We start from the raw sequence: 20839 nt of genomic DNA on the forward strand, positions 1-20839 counted from the left end.
TATTAGTTTCACTAGTGTTAGAATTTCATATTTGCCTTATGAAAATTTGTCCTTGGGGGAGTTTTTCAGAAATAAATTACCCTCCAGGAAATACTGTGCAAAGAAAAAGATATACTCTTTTAAGAGAACACATAAAGCCATGAAGCTATGTTTTTGTTTATAAGCTTTCTGGACTGTATGCCTTTCAACATATTAGCAGGTTACAAGTACTATCTAAAAAGAAACCAATGAATTGGCCTGGAAAATGTTTTAGAAAAAAAAAAACCAGAATGGTCACTGAGAAAGCAACTCTTCAAGAGGCTCTAAGAAGAAAAGATCCATCTTAGAGGTGGGGTACTTAAGAATGACAACTGCAATAATAGGAGTAAAATAAAGAGCTGGGTTTTCAAAGCCAGTGAACGACAAGATTCTTGTCGTTCAGACTAACCCAGAAAAAAGAAAATTAGAGACTGCTACAATGCAATGCATCCTGAGACATTGCCCAAAGGCTTTTTCTTCTTCTAAAATTGAACTTTGTCATCTGCTTGTTTTCTAAAGTCTCTTTGCCATTAGGTGTTGAGTTGTCCTAAAAACATGCATGGAGAATAGAGAAGTTCAGACTCCTGCAGGAGGAAGTTCTGTGCACTGTCTGTAATGTGTCATTAGTGTTTGAGAATACACTATGTGGCTCTCTCTGTATGAAAGTGAAACCTCATGCAAGGGAGGAGAGGCTCATCCTCCATGCTTGCAGGAAGATGCTCCCATAAGAGATTTGAGAGCTCCACACCAGTAAGTGGGTCAGTCCTGGCAGCCTGGGCTTCACATCTAAATGCATTAACAATCAACTGTCCATTTCTCAAGTTCAAGTACAAATCACATTGTATTTTCTCCAATTTTCTGAACTCTGAAAATAATAGTCTAAGCTATTTGTGAAATATTAATAGAAAAATCATTTTTGATAGGTCCTTTCTACAAATACATTGCAACACTACCACAGGAGAATGACAAGGGAAAAACATTAACTAGGGACCAAAAAGAAAAAGACCATGCTTTAAATTTTTATGCAAACAGAGAACAGATTGTAGGCCTATGGTCTTGTTGTTGACTTTGTTTTATTTAATCGCTCCTGTATTTGTAGAACCTGCCCTGTAACAAGCCCCTAAACCACTCCCCCTTCTCAAAAAAGCCCCTCATGTATTCCTTGTCTTCAGGGCAGCTGACATAGTCGTAAAAAAGGGTTCATCAAAGTGCTACAAAGCCACAGAAATATCCATCTGCTAAGGCAAACATGCAATTGGGGATGAGCTCTTTGAGGATACATGATGAGCAAGCAAGCACACCAGCACAACAGCAGGAGTTCCTCAGCTCCACAGCAGCTCATGCAAGGATGAACAGGTAGTATGGTAGTATGAGCTTGGATTTTGCTTTGTGTTTTTTTTTTCTTGTTAAAAAAATTGTCTATATTACGTGGCTCTAGGGCATGTAACTTTCAGATCCATACTGAAATCCTGGGAGGGAAAAGGTGGGCCGAGGTCCCCAAGGAGCAGAAGAGCATGTATGGTGTAGAGTCCAGGCCTGTCTCCCAGGCTGAAATTCTTCCCACTTTATAATTTCTTAGTCTAACACACTTCTTAAGAGAGGTGTCCCTGATGTTGTACTGGAACTTCTTTGCAAAACTACTTAAAAGGTACTTTTGATTATTATATAAACTTTTTTAAAGAGAGCAGTGTCTCTGCTTTGGGAGGTTTTGTTTGTTTGTTTTTTACTTTGACCATAAAAGGCCAGACTTGATGGTGAACCTGAACTGACCTTGCCAATCTGGACCCTCAAGGGGATTCTGAAAATGGAAACCCCTATTTGGGGCTGCAACAACACAGAACATTTCATAGGTAGGTTGCCTGCCTTGGCTTTTTCCTTAGAAGTTAAACTTTGGGTACTATACCTGAACTTCCTCGAAAATAGTTGCCTGTTCCTGATTTGTCAGTGTTGTCAGGTGCTTTTGAAGTTCTAATTTGGTTTTAGAAGAATTCATTCCTATTAAGAAAGAAAAAAAAGGAAAGACATGAAGCAACTATTAAAAGTGTGAGGTACAGTTCATATCCTCCACACTTACTCCCTTATGATCTTACCCATCTGCTTTAAGTAAGCAAGGCTTTAGGGAATCTCAAATCAATGACGACAGTGTCTTTTACCTCTCCTAGGATCTTTTGTTCTCTCCTAGGATATTTCAGCTGGGTATGACAGCTAGTGCACATACCTGTAGTCCAAGCTACTCAGTAAGTAGAGGCAGGAAGGACTGTGAATTCAAAGTCAGCTTTGGACAAAGTTACTGAGACCCTATCTCAAAAGAAAGAAACAGGGCTGTGGGCATAGGCCAGGTGGTTGAGTACTTATTTACAATGTAGGAAGCTCAGCCCTACCAAAAAGGCCACAACAAACAGCTGGGTGCTAATGATTTGTGCCTATAATCCTTGCTACTTGAGTAGCTGAAATGGAAACTTGAGGCCAACCAAAGCAGAAAAGTTTGCAGGATCCTTTCTCAATGAATTGCTGAGGGGGGGGGGGGTGGTACACACCATTATCCATAGCTACAAGGAAGCCTAACAAGAAAATCTCACCCAAGTGCATGCCTAGACAGAAAGTGAGACCTTGATTTTAAAATATCAGAAGCTTGGTTCAAGTGGTAGAGTGCCAGGTCAACCACCACATAAAGGACAGAGTTAGAATGTGACCTGCATCTGCCCAGAAAACAAATACCTATGACCTCCACAGCCTCCCTTGACTAGCAGAACCAAGTCGCCTGACCCGCAGGTGGCTTCAGTACAAACAGAAGAAGTAGGGTGATGTGAAAAGAACCCATGAGATTTTCAGATGAGTTTTTCAGAGTGTAATTCATAAACCTAGTTCTAGCCAGCTGCCGGTTGTAGAAAGCCAGGAAAGCAGAGGCAAGCTTTATTTCAACAACTACTTGAAGCAATGTTGAAGCAAAAGTGATTGCAATTATAAATAAAACAGGCACTCTGTAATCGTCAACTAAAAACTGTTCCCCAAATCTAGAGGATATTTCTGATACAGCATAAGCATCAGTGTTGGAAAATACTGTGCTGTTTGGTGAAACATTCAGAAATGGGATATCTAAGAAGAGTTAGATTAACTATATCTACACTAGAACAAAGATTAAATCATACACTGCAGTCTTTTCATCTCCCCAGGTATGAAGGGATATTCCAATCAATCCTTGCCTGATTCAGAGTATCTCAATTCATCAAGCCCTTCCTGCCTCTCTCAAACCAGCTGGTCCCACCCAGGGCCAGAGCATGCCACCTGCAGCCACTCGTGTATCCATAAAAGAGGCATCTCCTTAGTGGCCTCATGCGATGCCCAATGAGTTGTGACGAAATGACACGTATGGAAGAAAATGGGACCCAAGTAGATAAGGAAAACCAGACTCCAGGGAACTCTCATCACCAGTGAGACTACCCCATAGCACTAAGCTGAAAAGATCTTATTAGAGGGAGCTTTGATGAATGACTTTGGCTGGAGGAAAATTTGCTGAGAACAAAAGAAAATCTCTGCTCAACTTTTTTTTAAATCAAGGAAAGTATAATTAATTTGGACTGAGGGCATGGCTCAATTGGTAGAGAGCTTGCCTAGCAAATATGAGGCCAAGTTCAATCCCCAGTACTGTAAAAAAAAAAAAAAAGGAAGTATAATTAATTCGCTAATTCCCCAAATGTTCCTTTAAACTAGAGAGTAAGCAGAATACTATTTAAGCACAGCTGTATAAATTCTCTCAACAGAGATAGTTGGACCTCTTATAGGTTGTATGAGCCTATTACAGTGGTGAGTCTAAGCATAAACATATATACTGTGTATTTATTTTATTTATACATTCTAGGGCATAGGCCACATCAAGTGATGAAGAAAACATTCTGTAAATCTTTCATCATGAGAATGAACTACTTATAGAGTTCTTGATCAGAACACAGCCCCCTCTTAGAAACATTGTTACAAGTTTTAATAAACTACTTACTTTATTCTATTCTTCTAGTTTCCAAATCTGCATGTAATTATCTCCTCCTCTATGGGGGCCACCTCTCATAATGTGCCATCTGTACTTTAAGAGATCATTCCCATTCTATAGGTAAAACATATTCTCCTTTAATTTCTAATGACACCATTTAATTGCTGGTTTTTACACTAGTAGAGCTTTCTGTGTTGGCTGGATTCTAACATGTAAAAGATGAATTCAATAATTATTTCCAAAACTACAGCAGCAAAATCCCTACCCTGATTAAACTTTTACAGCTGTAACTTTTTGAAAGCTCAGCCAGACCAAAGAAAGATTTACCAAGTGGGATTCTGGAAGCATTCCAGTTCTGCAGATCATGATCTGCTTTATCTTCCAAGGCCAAAGCCATTGCTGGCTTCTTAATAAGATCTTAAGGGACATTTCTGTCATCATTTACCTTATCTTGACAACCACTAAGAAAAGAGTTAGTGGTCCTCTGAGCAGGAATTTCTAGTTAAAGCACAACTTCTTTGGTTCCCAGGCATATTTCGTATAATGTCAGCAAATAGAAGCAATGTGAAAAACAGCTGGAAATACTAATCATGAGCACTTTAGAGAGTACTAGAATGGCACAAATAAACTTTCCCAGACTTTAAACAGTTAATTTACCTCAGAAATAAGATAAACTAGATGACTATCATCCAAGGAACAGAAAATAACATGATTTGGTAAGGATGTGTAGAAACTGGGACTGCCAATGGGAATATCAAATGATATAATCATAGAATAGCACGGCAGTTTCTAAACATTTGAAGACAGAATTACCATATAATCCAGCAATTTTACTTCTGGGTATATGTCTGGAAGAATTTAAAGTAGAAACTTCAACAGATGTTTGTGCAACACTCATAGCAACATTATTCACAATAGCCAAAGGTAGAAAGAAAAATGTCCATTGATAAGTGGATATATATAGTGGAATATTATTTTCCCTCTTAAAAAGGATTAAGATTATGACACATACATTAGAAAACCTAGATGACATTATGCAAAGTTAAATTAACCAGAAAACAAGAAATATCCTATACATAAGATACCTAGGGTACTCTGATTTATAGAAACAGAAAGTAAGCTGGAGGTTGCTAGCAGCTACAGGAAGTAAAAAAGTAAAGCATTAAATCAGTTGCAATTGGGGAAGATGAAAATAATCCTTGTGATGGCTGGAGATAATAGTTATAAAACAATGTAAATGGGCTTAATACCACTGAACAGCACGAAGTTAAAATGGAAAATTTGATGTTATAATATTGTTCCCAAAATTTGTTTTTTGGGCCAGTACTAGGGTGTGAACTCATGGCCTAAGCTTTCACTCCACTTTTTTTCACTGACAATCTGCACTGTACCGCTTGAGCTATATATCTACTTCCTACCAAAATTACATCTAAAAGAGGAAAAGCAAACCAAATATCAATATAATTCTTTACACAATTATAGCTCATAAGAAGTAATCTAGAAACATAAGAAATGATCAAATCTTTATTTTACTTCTACAACAACCCAGTGGTTTAAATCATGTGACATTGACAAAAGCAAATGAAAAGCTTTTAAAAATCCTACCATAAATGGGACAAAATGTAAAGTCAAGAACAAGCAAGACATAAATCCCTCACCTTCTAAATTCCCTCAGATGTGTAACAAGACCACTCTCTGTCTCCTCTACCTCAGCCCCGCCCTGCCAACCTATAGTCAGACATTGTCTCCTCTTGCTAGATGGAGGTAGATCCCTCATTTTGTCTGGGAGGACACCCGCCACTCAATTCTGACAAGTCTGTTCTGCTGGTTCAGAATTTGCTCAAATTGCTCTTTGAGTCTAAAAATAAAAAGATAGTTGGTATGCCATGATGGCCTGATTTTAGAAAGATGGGTTTGGAGGCTGGGAATGTAGCCTAGTGGTAGAGTGCTTGCCTCACATACATGAAGTCCTGGATTCAATTCCTCAGTACCATATGTATAGGAAAAGCCAGAAGTTGTGCTGTGGCTCAAGTGGTAGAGTGCTGGCCTTAAGCAAAAAGAAGCCAGACTCAAGCCCTGAGGTCAAACCCCAGGTCTGGCAAGAAAAAAAAAAAGAAGAAGAAGATTAAGAAGAAAGAAAGATGGGTTTGGTTAGAGGTAACAGTTCCTTCCTAGCTATCTGTAATCTTCATTATCTTTAAGATATGTAAAACTGGTGGTATTCCCTTGTCCCAAATGTGGTGAAGACTAACTAGATAATAAAAGAAAGCACTAAGCCCCATACCTGGCACATATTACTTACTCAATAACCACTAGCTGCAAATCCTAGCATTATACGTTTGTTTCTCTAAAGTAAGACATGTTTCCAGAAGGCGTGATCCACACAGTTACCACTTCTTTCATTCCCTCCTCATTCCCTCCTCAACTGCAGCCTGTCTTCTGTTCCCCCTCCATTAAAACCATCCTAGCAGAGGTTACAGGTGACCTAAGGGAGAAGCCTAGTCGAAATTCCTTAGGCTTTACCTTACGAGAACTCCATGCAGGGCCAATGTAACCACCACTAACACCTCCATAACTGTTATGCAAATGTTTAGTCAACTCCATTCTGCTAATTCCACGCCATCCTCAGAGGGCCTCGGAGGAAGATGGCAGAAGGGGATGTGAGTTCGTATTGATAGTATACACAAAAAAAAATGACTTCTAGAAGACATCTTCTGATGCATGGTGGAAGTTCATCTGTGACTTATACAAGTCTCTGGTCAGGCAGAAGCTTGTATCAAATACTGCCATCTACGGTTTCCAAGGGACTTTAACTCCCACTGTGTTATGGCTGCAAGTGTCCCTACTCACCCTCGATCCGCTCACAGAGCTTGTGCAGTACTTGAAGAGGGCAGCCCTCACATAGCTGGGCTGGCGCCTTTGCTGTCTGCTGCACCGCGGCTACCGTGAAAGCCTGCTTCAGAGTCATCATGATTTCATCAACCTAAGACAAGAAATGGTAGCCAACAAAAAGTCAGCTCCAAGTTAGCTGGGCTGAGTGTGTGGAAAAGACCCATATTCTAAGATTTTTCTGGACACTCTTCACAGGCTCACAGATCAAAATGGTAATAGCTACTAGGGCTATTGTCTGAGAAATACTCCCTAGATACTCACCACTGTTACAGCAACTAAAATGCAAAATAAAAGCAAATTAAATGCTGAATAAAAAGCAAAAGTTTCTCAATGTCCAAAATGATATTTTTAGGGGTTAGACTAGTGGGTAACATGAACATATTTATCATAAATAATAAAAATTGAAAATGCAACTCCAAGTAAGTTTCAGGTGTATACTAAAACTTGAGTTAGCCAAGAGCAAATAATTAAAATCAAATAATGATATGTCCCTGAGGCTATGCAATTTTGCTAGTGAAGGTGAAATTCCTCCCAAACAGGTTGCAGGTAGGCAGGGCTCCTGCTGTCTCACCAGAGCTTCATTTGCACACTGGAACACGTAACAGACGAAATGAAAACCGCCGCCACCAGAAGACTCCCGACAGATAAACCCAAAATGGTCCACATGTCTGATACCCTGTCGGGGGCAGAGGAGGAAGAGAAAAGGAAGTTGAGTTGCATCCTGCAGAGGCTCAGTCTTAAGTTGCCATGAATAACATAGCATGATTTTAAACAGCACTATAAAATTACTATTTTCTCAAGCAAAAAAAAATATCCAAAAGCATCTCTCAGCTATGGAAGATCAATATAATTCTACTTAAATGTAACTTTGATTCCTTCAACAACAAGAATTAAAGTTATTAAAATCCAAGTTTTAATGCTCATTTTACTAAAAGGAAGAGAAAAAAAAGTTGATAGAAAAAAATAAACTTTTCTTAGGCATCACAGAATAAATAAGGCTAGCCAGGCACTGGTGGCTCACATCTGTAAACCTAGCTATTCAGGAAGCTGAGATCTGAGGAATACTGTTTGAAGCCAGGCCAGGTGGGAAAGTCCATGTCTCTTATCTCCACTTAACCAACAAAAGCAGAAAGTAGCGCTGTGGTTCAAGTGGTAGAGCACCAGCCTTAAGCAAAAAAGCTAAAGGGCAGCACCCAAGCCCTGAGTTCAAGTCCCAGTACTGGCACAAAAACAAAAAACCTTGAATAATCAAAAGCAGACCACAGGTTCAGAAGAAATACATACATATAATATACACATACATATGTGCACACATGTACATACAAAAACTCACATATTTGTAGTTTTTAAAAGAGCCTTAATATGTATTTGTACTCAGAGATTAAATACTAAAGTGGTATGAATAATCAGCAAAAAAATTATAAATATAGAGAAGTTAAATTTTTAAACACAAGATATTAAGGTCCAGACTCTGCCATCGTTTCCTAGGCACATTTTTTAAGTAAACATTAATATATAAACTTGTTTTGAAAGCACTAATTAACAGAAGCAACCATAAATATTAATATGTCAAGGTCCTCTGAAAGCACCCTCATGAAAAGAGGGATGTCAATCCTTAAAAGTTTGGGAAATCAGATAAACTCATAAAGTTTTATGAGTTTATGCAATTCTTAAGGAAACTATAAAGCTATCAAATTTAAAAGAGCAAATGTTTCACATTATTATTAACATAAATTAAGAACGAAACTCTGGATAACCTCACTTTCTGGCTAATATTTTCTGATTAGTAATCACTGACATGTTTTAGTATCAATGTTCTCCTACAGCAGATTAAACATGTGCCAATGTTGTTGCTTAAGAACAAAATTCTTAATTTCAAAATTTCAATTTACCTTAGCATACAAAAGGAGAAAGAAATGCAAGATCATAAACCAAGTACTTAAAAACATACATGTTTATTACATGTTTAGCATTTCTGTGGTAAAACAGATATTAAAAGAATTCTTTTCAAAATGTGACTGCAACTGAACCAATAATCAGTCTCCATTTACCTGAGAGCAAAAGGATATCTCCTTAAAATTTTTCTCCAATGCTATTTTTTTGGTGTCAGGACTGATGAGGTAAACTTCAGACTGGCCAATCTTAAAAGACAAACCAAATGGGGGGAAAAGTGGCATTTTATGAAAACTGAATTAAAGTTTATTATTCAACTTTTTCATGTCACAAGAAAAATAGGAATCCCCAATAACCAGTAATGCTAACTGTAGAAAATCATCTCAAAGGTTCTAAAATGATGGAATAACTGAGGTGCATAGTGACAGGATGGCAAGGGTCCATTTTCCTATATAAGACATCCATTTTTCTCTGAATGGACCAGGCATTTGAAAACTAGCCATATGCCTCAGAACTCTTTATTAGAAAGTGAGGTTTGTATACAAATAAATATTCCAGGAAACAGAAGTTTGTATTTAAGATTTCCAAAATGCTCTCTAATGATCGCTTTACAAAGTAGGCTTTTTAAACTATTGCCAAAGAATTTACATTAGTAGGGTACCCAAATGTGTTAGGCGGTCAAGTACACTACTCACTTCACTTGAAGTTAGAACTTTAGCACGGATCAAAGCTGTCTTACTGACTTGGGATACCATCAGACATCCCGCATAGTGGAGTGCTGGGTTTTGACGCACATACTGGTGATACCAAGGCTTTCCCCTCGCTGTGTCAGGATGCCTCCATCCCTCCAAGCTATAACTGAGCTCATGGCCCTCGTGAGAATTTCACCCCTGGTAAAGAATTACTTAATACAAAATATCTGGATTCACACGAATCATTCACAAAGAAACATTTACTAATCGGGAATCAGACACCCTGGGCCAACAGGTGGCTATTATTTTACCGTGAAGAGCATAGTTCGATTTTCCTCCATATCTGTTGGCTGTACGATATTGTGTCCACTAATGAGGTGGTTCTCGATGTCGCATTCCTCGAAGGAGCTGAAGAAGCTGTTGCTCCGCCGGCTGGCATCCTGGAACTCCTTCCGGAAGGCCAGTGAGCGCAGGCCGGGCTGCGAGAAGGACTTGCGCATGGGCCTGCGGGGCTCCCCTGGCCCCAGCTCCCCGGAAGGGGCGGCGGCATCCCAGTCCGCCCTCCGGCGGCAGCTCACGTGGTTGAACTTCTCGATGCACTCGTCGATCAGGGCTGGTGGGGCCTTCTTGTGGGCCACTGTCACACGGCCACAGAAGAGCACCTCAAACTTCTTGGCGAAGGTGTCGTCGAACTCGGAGGGGCAGCGCAGCTCCTCCTGGCGGGCGATCTTGCCGGCCTGTCGGATGGAGCTGATGATCTCAGGCACCTGCGGGGAAGGGCGCAGGGTTAATGGAGTCTGAGGCAGGGGCAGGCACTGGTTCACCCCTGGCAAAGGGGAGCCAATGCCTGGGACTCCGGGGGGCCTTGGGTATCTTCCAGGAGCTGTGCAAATACAACTCATACAGAGAAGACGAACAAGGCTTTCTAGTCACCGCTTATCTGTAGGGGCTTTGCTTGAGAATTCATACCCCCAGTAACGGCCAGCCCCAGGACCAGCTCCCTGGGGCAGGCCTTGTGTCGAAACCCAAGTGGGGTCCTCTCTAAAGCCAAAGGTCTATCTCCTTAAGAAATGTGTCTCCAAAGTGACCAAATATGACTCCATTTATCCTAGCAGTACATTTTAGGAAAGCCTCCTTTAGTACACTGAAACTGTCTTTAAAAATATTAAAATAATAGCACAATTGTTTTCCTCTATGACAACTAGTAGTATGATCCAGTCCTGTATACCCTAACAATTCAATAGTACAACAAAGTTGGAGGTTTTTAATCAAGGAGTAATTAAAAAACATACAAGCTAATCTTTATATCATCACATCAACACCATGGAGGTCCTTCACACAGACTATTTACATAAAGCTTTTAGTTTCTGGTGCAAAAATTATGATGAAAAAAATGCAGAGTCACTGCCTGATGTGGTGTGTTCCCCACCACTGTACTCTCCTTAGTTAACGTCTGACATCCCTAGAGGTCAGAGCATCTGCTCTAGGGAGGGATGTGCGCTGTAGTGAATTAACACCTGTGTGCAGCTTAGCTGATGAATGAACATTTCATGTCTTATTACTACTTGTGGCCCTGAGGAAACAAGGTAGGTCTGAATCTAATCTTCAAAATGAAGGACCTAGTTTTAATGGTCTACAATTTTTTTTTCCATTTCTCTACACAAGAGAAATTCATCCAAAGGCCCAATACCCATAAGCCCACTGTCTAACAAGGGTTAAAAAAAACAAAAACAAAAAACCTCTCTAATTCAGATCAAAGATCAATCTACATAGTAAAGAGATATGGTTTTAGCAGACTTAAAATTATGCTTGTATTTTGTGTCCATGGCCTAACTCCAAAAAGTCCAAACAACTAAAAAGATTTTTCGTACCAAGCTCACTTTGAAGATAATCTTTCTTCCATAAATAATCTTTCTTCTTAAAAAACATGACTCCTGAAGTGGAAGACATACGGAATATTTTAAAAGTCAAACTATCAACAAATGTCAAGTGTGTATTTGTACTAAGTATTTATATGCTCATGCTGTAGTTCAACCCAAATACTGGCAAATAATTTTATGCACCAGATATAGGTTTAGAAATTATTAATTGATGGAAAAAGACAAAACAGAGCTTATAATATTATAAATATTAATTTTTAATAATCCTAGGGAATGGTTATTTCTGTGTGATGAATATTGTTTTTCCAAACCAAAACATCCGATTTATGCAATTAAAGAATTTCTACTTTTCTGAGCAAGTATGTAGGATTATTTTACTGGGAGCCAATTGAACCTTCCCAATTATGAACCTAACTCTATAAACAAAAACTGGAAGAGCTTATTCAGTCCTTTGAGGCTTGTTAAAATAACTGGTGTTTCTGAATGTTGTGCCTCCATTACCTCTCAAGTGAGTAATGTGGTCTTTCATTATGTATCAAAGGCAAGAGAAGACATGTGAAGTCATATGAATTTTTGGCAACTCAGCAGTAAATGGAACAAAAAGAGTAAATGCAAAACAGAGCAGCTGACCATCCCCTTGCTTTCACAGCTAGAAGCAGCTACGAAGACATTATATATTGGTCACAGTGGAGACTGCAGTTATTCCAGCCACCAATTTTTCTAGTACTTTCATCAGAATCTTAAAAAGACATGCTCCATTCAAAGACCAAAGCTAATCTCTTCTGTTCTGATGAGCTTATTATTCAAGCATGTCTTAACGGGGGGTTATCAATGGACAGGTAAGCATATCCTGCCATTCAGAAGCTCTGAGTAGCTATGTGTAACATGGGTATAAATGAGATAATCAGAGTTTAAAGGAGTCCTTGAAGTTGCAGTCAGAACAATAGTCTGGGGAAAGTGAAGGTAAATGACACCCTACTAAATTCACTTTCAACAATAAATTGCAAATGCTGTTTAATATTATCTTATTCCAGTATACTAAGAAGCTAAAAAACAAAATGGAATCTTCCCCTTTGTTTTTTGATAAGCTCAGTCCCAATTATCAGAATAGACCAAGGGGCCTTTATTTGAAAACCACAGGTAAAATGGGATGAAATCCTGAATCTCTACCTGGGATGGAGTGGGAAAACCATGCGGTTAGATAGAATCACTGACAGTAATGGAGATTGGGAATGCTGGGCACGTGAACTAAGAACCAAGGACCAAGACCGAGAGGTTGATCAACAGGGTTGGCAGACAGAATTCACAGGCTTGTGATGATGATGTGGACAAGGCCGAGGGTACTGAAGACTGCACGCAGGGTTCCTAAAGCTCTGGGTTAGTGTTCTACAAGGACAGTTGTGCCACAAGCTCACATGGGGAACAGAGAAGAGACAGTATTGGGGAGATAAGACTTGCTTTTGTACATGTTGAGTAAGACTAGAGGCCTTGAATCTGGAGACAGAAGCAAAGAAAGGGGCTGGGAATATGGCCTAGTGGTAAAGTGCTCACCCTGTATACATGAAACCCTGGGTTCAATTCCTCAGCACCACATATATAGAAAAAGCAGGAAGTGGTGTTGTGGCTCAAGTGGTAGAGTGCTAGCCTTAAGCAAAAAGAAGCCAGGGACAGTGCTCAGGCCCTGAGTTCAAGACCTAGGACTGACCAAAAAAAAAAAAAAAAAAAGCAAAGAAAGGGAAGGGAACAAAGATAGGTCCTGAGATGTCCCAACATTCCAGGAGTAAAGAAACTTAGAACAGCACATGTTAGAAGAGAAGCAAGGACATGATAAGGTAAAAATGCCAAGAGAAGGGGACATTCCATCTTCAAGACTGGAGAGTGGTCAACTGAGAATAGGCTAAGGACTCACACTGGTGGGCTGAAGTTGTCAGCTCGTGGAGATATGTAAAAAAGAGGTTGAAGGTGGTTGATATTAATTCTCAAAATAAACATAACTATAACATGCTACTGGGTCAAAATGTACTTAGTCTATAAGAACCCATACTTCAAGTTATACAATTTATTGCAAACAAACAGACCATGTAAGGCCAAATACACTGAGGCCACCGGAGTTTGTTCTCATTGATACGATCTAGGTACTTTCAATGAAAATCATGTTTCATTTAGTCAGAGCAGTACTAGCTACGTCATTTCTGTTTGCAGATAAGCAGATAAAGTAAATCAAAACTAACTACAGCACAAGAATTTGAAAAGCATTTGGCTGGAATAAATTGAATAAGGATTTGGGGCTTAACTCTTTATGCGCTGGGGATAAGAAGAAAAATGGTAGATTAGTTAGGATCAACAACCATAAATGAAGAAGCAGACCCATTTAGACACTAAAAAATAGGATCTGGAGGTACAGTTCAGTGGTAGGGCACAAGTGCAGCATGTAAAGTCACACGTACAAAAACTACAAAACTCCTCTTATATCAATTATTTCAGTTTATGCTAGAGCATAGATTTGAAAGGAAATCTGCATTCTGCTCACATCTAAAACAAACGCACTGTAAAGGACACAGTGCTAGGAGTAGGCTTAAGTATTGTTTTATAAGTAGAAGGAAAATGATACTACAGGAGCATTAGAAATACTCACTTCTGTAAGAAAAACCCTTATTTAAGCATTTGGGTCAACTTTCTTCTGAAGGATTTAGGGATTTGAAGAGATTAAGCATAACTGCAAGTGTAATTTTATTCAAAAGGATTTAGAAGTTAGTTCCTGTACCAACCTTTAGAACAAAAAAAGTCATTTTACTTGCATTTACAGTTTTATTTTTCTGTCAACTAATAAATACATGTTAAATTAATCAAAAGAAGCTTGATATTTGTATTTAAAACTAGCAACTTTTCCTATTATATAATATTAAAACATTTTAAAGCTGGTAAAAATATGGTAGGACATACTGTCCATTGTCCCTTAAAATGAAATGTTTTCTCAATGCAAGGAGTTCAAACAAGTATTTCAAACAAAATAATCTGTTCAGTATAATAGTTTTCCAAAAGGAACAGACCCGGGTTTTATTGTCAATGATGATAATTAGTGGTTCTTTGTATATGTTGATCAAAACAAGGTAAAGGGGGAGGAAAACTAGGACACGTTTTTTTCTCATTATATTTTACATGCCTTGAATTTCATACAAAACACTTAAGAAAATATGAGTGCCCACTAGTTACATTTTAAAGAGAACAAAGTAACCACCTGCCACAATCCTGGTTACAATACATTTAACATCACATTATATACCAGTTTGGCCTGAGAGGACTAGACTCAATCATAAAGACTGAACACACCCCAAATGAGTAAGATACCATTCCCCTTGACTTGATGTGGGTCCTAGCCTAGGAAAGAGACATGTCTGATTACGTGATTTCTAAGATAACCTGACAGATGCTACTCACAAACATGAGCAATGTTACTACTATCACAAAAGGCTGGGCATGGGGCTGGGAATATGGACTACTGGTAAAGTGCTTCTTGCCTTGTATACATAAAGCCCTGGGTTTGATTCCTCAGCACCACATACATAGAAAAAGCCCGAAGTGGCACTGTGGCTCAAGAGGTAGTGTGCTAGCCTTAAGCAAAAAGAAGCCAGGGACAGTGCTCAGGCCCTGAGTTCAAGCCCAGGACTGGCAAAAACAAAACAAAACAAAAGGCTGGGGACGAGCCATGGTCTATCCTGTAACGATGGCAGTTCCCCATAATGAACTAATGCCTCCACTCTTGCCCTTGGCCTACAACTAGCTAAAAGGTCAGTTGCATCTCCCCAAGAGAGAGATCAGAGGTGCTCATTAGCTAGCTGCAAGCACCTGGACAGGGAGGAAATGAGTACCCTCCCATATTCCCTGACTATTGGGGTTCATGGTTTTAGTCCACGGTTATATGGTTGCTCCGCCTTGTTGCTTTTGACCTGTGGCAGCACAGTGCTCACTTCATGGTGGTGAAGCAAAGAAGAAGCCAGAATCCCAATATCTTCTTCAAGAGGGCACCACACATGACCCTTTCTCCAGTTAGGCCCCACTTCCCAGAAGTGCCATCAACTAGGGACCAAGAACTCTATATATAAACTTTGGGGAATATTTAAGATCCAGACCTTAGCAACTGTGTACGGTGTTTACAGTGAGTATCATTCATGCTTTGCTTACCACAAAGGGGTAAGGTACTTTTATGTGGATTGACGCATTAATGAAAGAAATATGCCTACGATGGGAAAAGGATAGTTTAAAAAAAAATCACAAAAAGAAGAACAGGAGGAGGAGGAAGAAGAGGAGGAGGAAGAAGAGAAGAAGGGAGGAAAGATCAAGGAGACAGAAGGAAAAGGAAAAAAAAACTGCAGATACTTCTAGACCTAGGATTATGAGTGGACATGTATTAAGCATGATTAGAAATCAAAAGGATGATTGCTATTTGAAAGCAAGATAGATTATTGAAAACTAATAAAAACATTAGTATTCAAAGGGGATTTTTTTAACCTTGAGGTTGACCCTTCCAGACCAGAGCAGACTCTTCCAGACCAGAGCAGTTCCGTGAAGCAGCCCAAGGTCTGACCTTGACCTCATGAAGAGAGAGAAAAGGAGATGATGAGGACAAGGCATTCTTTTTCTCTGTTCATTCTGCTCAGTCATAGCAGGCCTGTAATTTGTTGGCCAAAAAATGATAGAGATCTCAGGAAGGCAGCCATAACTGCCTCTGCTTGTTGTGAGCAGACTGGAAGCCCCAGTGACAGTGAGAGAGGAGTATTAAGAGGGAAGTATTCCAGAGATTTTTTTTTAATGCTTTTATTATTTCCCTCTTAAAACAGATTGGGGGAGCTAGGGAGGGAAAAAAATACATCCAAGTTTATCTATCACAGTAGCTGTCTTGGTTCAAATGTACTGGTTTCACTCACTGTGATTCAAATATAGTATGAGATTGTAAGATGCTGGCTGTCTGGGCCTAGTCATATCTGAATCTTGGGTATCTTGTATAATATGGTCAGAATAAGAGTAACAATTTCAGTAAAAAGACCAGATCATTTTTGCTTAGGCAATGAATGTGTTCATAAGGCTTGCCTTCCCTCTGTTTATATCTGATCTGAGCATGCACATGATTCCCCCTGTGTTTGAGTCAAGTCTATAACAGAAGCTCAGCCTCCATGGGGACCTCTCTTTCTTGCCACTTGTGACCTGAGCCCTAGACCTGCATAGGGAGCTTTCCTTTATTCCTTCAGTTCTTTTGTATTAGGAAAATCTTCTCCTTTATATAAGAAATAAAGTTCTGCCCTTGGAGAGCTGGCCCAAACCTAGGAAAGACTTCAGCTGTGTTTTCATTGAGGTGGATTCTGCTTATAGGTAAGCAAAGGATGAATGTGAATCCCTGCAAGAGTGAGGCCCTATGATGTCCCAGAGGCCCCATTCATGAAGGACTGACATCAGTCAACTCTAGACATGGGTCCTGATGCAAGGGGAGGAAAGCTGCCTTGCAGAACAACAACAACAACAAAATCTGAGTGACACATTTTGACCTATGAATGAGGAAGTGCTGTAGATACTTTGCAAATTACTTGTGTTTTACAGTATAATTTTGTCCATTGAAGTTCCTTGTGGTTACAGCCCTTTCTTATTTTTTGCAACAGGAAGAGCAAACAGCCCCTCAAACATGAATTCCACTTTGACTATTTCTGGATGTCTTTTATATGATCTAACATTAACTCCTTTATCATGAAAAAGAGGAGTCAGGGTCTTTTGTGGCTGATTTTAAGGAGGAAAAAATAGGAAATTCTTAAGTTACCTGCTCCTCACAATTTAGTAGAAGTACACTTATACTGAGATTTTGTTTCTCTATCTCCTGGCTCGTAATTGTCTCCCCGTGGCACTTGCCTTCTGCTTTGATCAATCATTTGCATGCATACCTTTAGTCTACTCAGATTGGGTATTTTTGTCCTTGTTCATTTCTGTTGACATGGTGGTAGAAACCCACCATGCAGTTTAGGTAGTTGCACATGGCTCACCTTTGCTGAGGGCCTCAATAATAAAACTGCTTTGGGTAAGACAGTGCATAGTGTGCCCCCAATGCCTTTTGGGATGTGATAAAGGACAGATGATAACGACAGGCATCTAGATGCCATAGAAAGAGGGAGGAAACTCTTAAAGTTGCAGATGCCTCACAACAAACTGTCCCATTTAGACAAAAGAACAAGACATCAAGGTTTAAGAACACTTACCATCAGGACTATGAGGCAACTAGTACCTAGAGGCACAGCTTGTTATTATTCCAACTGTCTTTCAGTACAGAAGGGTTGAGAAATGATCATGTATCCTGTGACATTAACTAGCAACATATAATGCCAATCACATTGCCTACAATGTCCAAATATTCTTTTTATTATCTTATTTATTTATTTATTTATTTTTTTTGCCAGTCCTGGGCCTTGGACTCAGGGCCTGAACACTGTCCCTGGCTTCTCTTTGCTCAAGGCTAGCACTCTGCCACTTGAGTCACAGCGCCACTTCTGGCCATTTTCTGTAAATGTGGTGCTGGGGAATCGAACCCAGGGCTTCAAGTATACGAGGCAAGTGCTCTTGCCACTAGGCCATATCCCCAGCCCAATGTCCAAATATTCTGTAGGCAACATAACTCTCCTCCACCCTCAACTTTCCATCCATCCCACCTACTCAAGAAGAAATACATTCCAATTAAAATGGGGCTGTGGAATCAGAACATTCCCTTCTCCCAGTAGCTCTAGATTTCATAAGGACCCATACAAACAGAGTATGAAACCACAACCTGACAAAATACACAAGCTTTGTGAGTGGCAATGTGGCACATTCAGGTTAGTTCCACAAACTTCAGAGCATAAAACTCCTAAGTACTCAAATGTCAGCTCTGTCTCTCTTGCTCACTGATAAAGGCCAAAGGCCCTAGGATAGTGCCTGGCATACCACAAGTATTCAGTGTGTGGGTGGGTGGTCAATGTGCTAAGAATGTAATGACTCCAGAGACTTTAAGTGAAAAGAAATATTTCAAATAGACCTTTGCAAACGGTAGTATATAATTTAATCACAATGCCTGTGCGTGGTAGGCATGCAACAAATATTTGCAGAAGAAACAAATGCTGCAAAAATAGTACACCAGAAGCATCAGGACTAAATCCTTTTGGATTATAAGACTTTTCTAGATGTAATGGCGCCCCGCAGGGGGTGGGGGTGGGGAAATCCCCCATCCCTCCAAAAGTCCACCACTCATAGACAGTCTTAAGTAAAAAGATGAATTTATTGGGGAAGTTCCAGATGGACCGGTCCCAGGTTTCAGAAAAACATATAACAGAGAACAGGACAGTGGCACAGAGACTTACTTCCGGAGGATTTCCAAGTACCAACAAACCAATTCAGCTCCAATGGAGAACTGAATTGGGATGCCAAGGGGACGACAGACACAAGACTTGAACACGTGGCCTCGCGTAACGGTGCCTGAGCTGGCCTGCCCCTAAATAGGGTTAGGTCAAGGGACAGGGTCACAGGAAGCTCCCAGTTCCAAGCACTTGACAGGTTCAGTAACCTACAGGCCATGTGCCCACCCCTGTCTCTTGGGGTTCAGGAACTCCATTACTGGGGATGGGGCTTCCCTTCATGTAGGAATCCAGGCACGCCCATCAAGAACTGGTGCAAGGATGGGGGGGGGGGGAGGGAGAGGGCACTATTGTTTACAGTGAGAGGGAATCTTCCAGTCCTCTGAGCAGGGAAGCTGGGGAGATAGTGGAGTTGGAGTCAGCTTCTGCCCACTTTCACTGGCCAGATCTGACCTCCATATTACACTAGACAGCTGAAGACTGAACCCATTAAGTGCCTTAGCTATTTTTATTTTTAACAATATTTTCAAGTGGTAATTTCCTCAGTATATTTTGTCAAAGGTCGTAAATAATTAGGCTGGAATGTAGATCAGTGGTAGAGCCTAGGCATTAGGCCCTGGATTTGATCCCCAGCACCCTCCTTTCTGGTGAGCATAGTTACAATGACCACCAAAACTATCAAGTCGTATTAAGCTGTGTGCTACTGTATAACAGGTGGTCCCCTCTCTCATCTTTTAATAACATACCTTCACAATCTCACCAATCCTCACTAGGCAAGTGGTTGCCTGCTCTCTCAAATGCACCCCAAAGGCTGAAAAAGAGACTCTTAAACTCTTTAAGCTACTGATATGATGTTCTAACAGCCTGGTGAAGTCTATGGGCCCTTCCCAGAATTAATTTTTTTCATGACTCAAATAGGGAATACAAGAGGGTTTAATTATGCTGAAATAATTATGATACAGTATTGTGTGCTTGTTACCATATTAGCAAGATTTAGCAGTAAGTCACATGCCTCTTATACTTAAAAGAAAAGATAAGCATGCATAGCCAGGCACAGGTGGTTCAGGCCCCAGCTACTCAGGAAGCTAAGAATTGAAGAACAAGGTTCAGAGCCAGGCAAGATGGACATATCCTTGAGATTCTATCTCTATTTAGCTGACAAAAAGTCAGAACTGGAGGCTTTAGCTCAAGTGGTAAATGCCAGCCATGAGTGGAAAAAAACCAGCAAGAGTCCCTGAGTTCAAGCCCTGGTGCCAGCATTAGACCAGGGGGCAGGGGAGGGTGTGAGAGAGAGAACACAGAACTGAAACAGTGATAAAGAAATATACTCCTGGTTCCTGGTTCTTGACAAGAGCCTATAAAACATTAGAATTTTCTGAATGACAGGCATTAGGGTGTCTTTTGTTATCATAGTCCATTCCTTTCCACCATAAATTTACTATGCTACTAAGGTGGCTCTGGGCCAGCCCCTAGATAGCTCAGGATGGAGGCCGAATTGCCAGAGGAAACAACCATGTGATGAAAGGGTTTGAACTTTGGGCTCCATTTTCTTGGAGGTGCAAAGGCTGTAACTGAGTTTATCACCAGTGGCCAATAATTTAACTAATCATACCCAAGTACTGAAGCCTCCACAGAAATCCTCAGAACTGGGGCTGGGAATATGGCCTAGTGGCAAGAGTGCTTGCCTTGTATACATGAAGCCCTGGGTTCGATTCCCAAGCACCACATATATAGAAAACGGCCAGAAGTGGCGCTGTGGCTCAAGTGGTAGAGTGCTAGCCTTGAGCAAAAAGAAGCCAGGGACAGTGCTTAGGCCCTGAGTCCAAGGCCCGGGACTGACAAAAATAAAGAAAGAAATCCTCAGAACTGATGGCAAGCTTCCAGTTTGGTGATCATGTGGAGGAAGCATACCCCAAGAGATCATGGAAGCATGGCCATGAGCCTCCTAAGCCCCACCATATCCTACCCTGTGGGCTGTCTCACATTGTAAATACAAGATTGAAGAGAGTTCTGAGAACTAGTAGTCAGTCTAGCAAATTATCAAACTTTGGTTTATTGGTCAGGAGTAAGGGAGGCTTGGGACATGCACGGGGCCAACTCAACCTTACTGTATGA

General features: G+C 40.4%; 1 protein-coding gene across 3 annotated transcripts in view; it reads right to left on the reverse strand.

Annotated features, from left to right (window-relative positions):
- Tbc1d1 (TBC1 domain family member 1) overlaps positions 1–20839 on the reverse strand; it is a 178123-nt gene that overhangs the window by 82470 nt on the left and 74814 nt on the right. For all 3 annotated transcript variants that reach the window (XM_048364432.1, XM_048364434.1, XM_048364435.1), the window contains 5 exons: positions 9792–10247; positions 8947–9036; positions 7467–7571; positions 6854–6986; positions 1922–2013 (listed from right to left, as the gene is read on the reverse strand). In XM_048364432.1, the coding sequence (XP_048220389.1) occupies positions 1922–2013; positions 6854–6986; positions 7467–7571; positions 8947–9036; positions 9792–10247 (876 nt within the window). The remainder of the gene's footprint in view (positions 1–1921; positions 2014–6853; positions 6987–7466; positions 7572–8946; positions 9037–9791; positions 10248–20839) is intronic.

Source organism: Perognathus longimembris, chromosome 16 (genome assembly GCF_023159225.1).
Source record: "Perognathus longimembris pacificus isolate PPM17 chromosome 16, ASM2315922v1, whole genome shotgun sequence".
Lineage (NCBI taxonomy): Eukaryota > Metazoa > Chordata > Mammalia > Rodentia > Heteromyidae > Perognathus > Perognathus longimembris.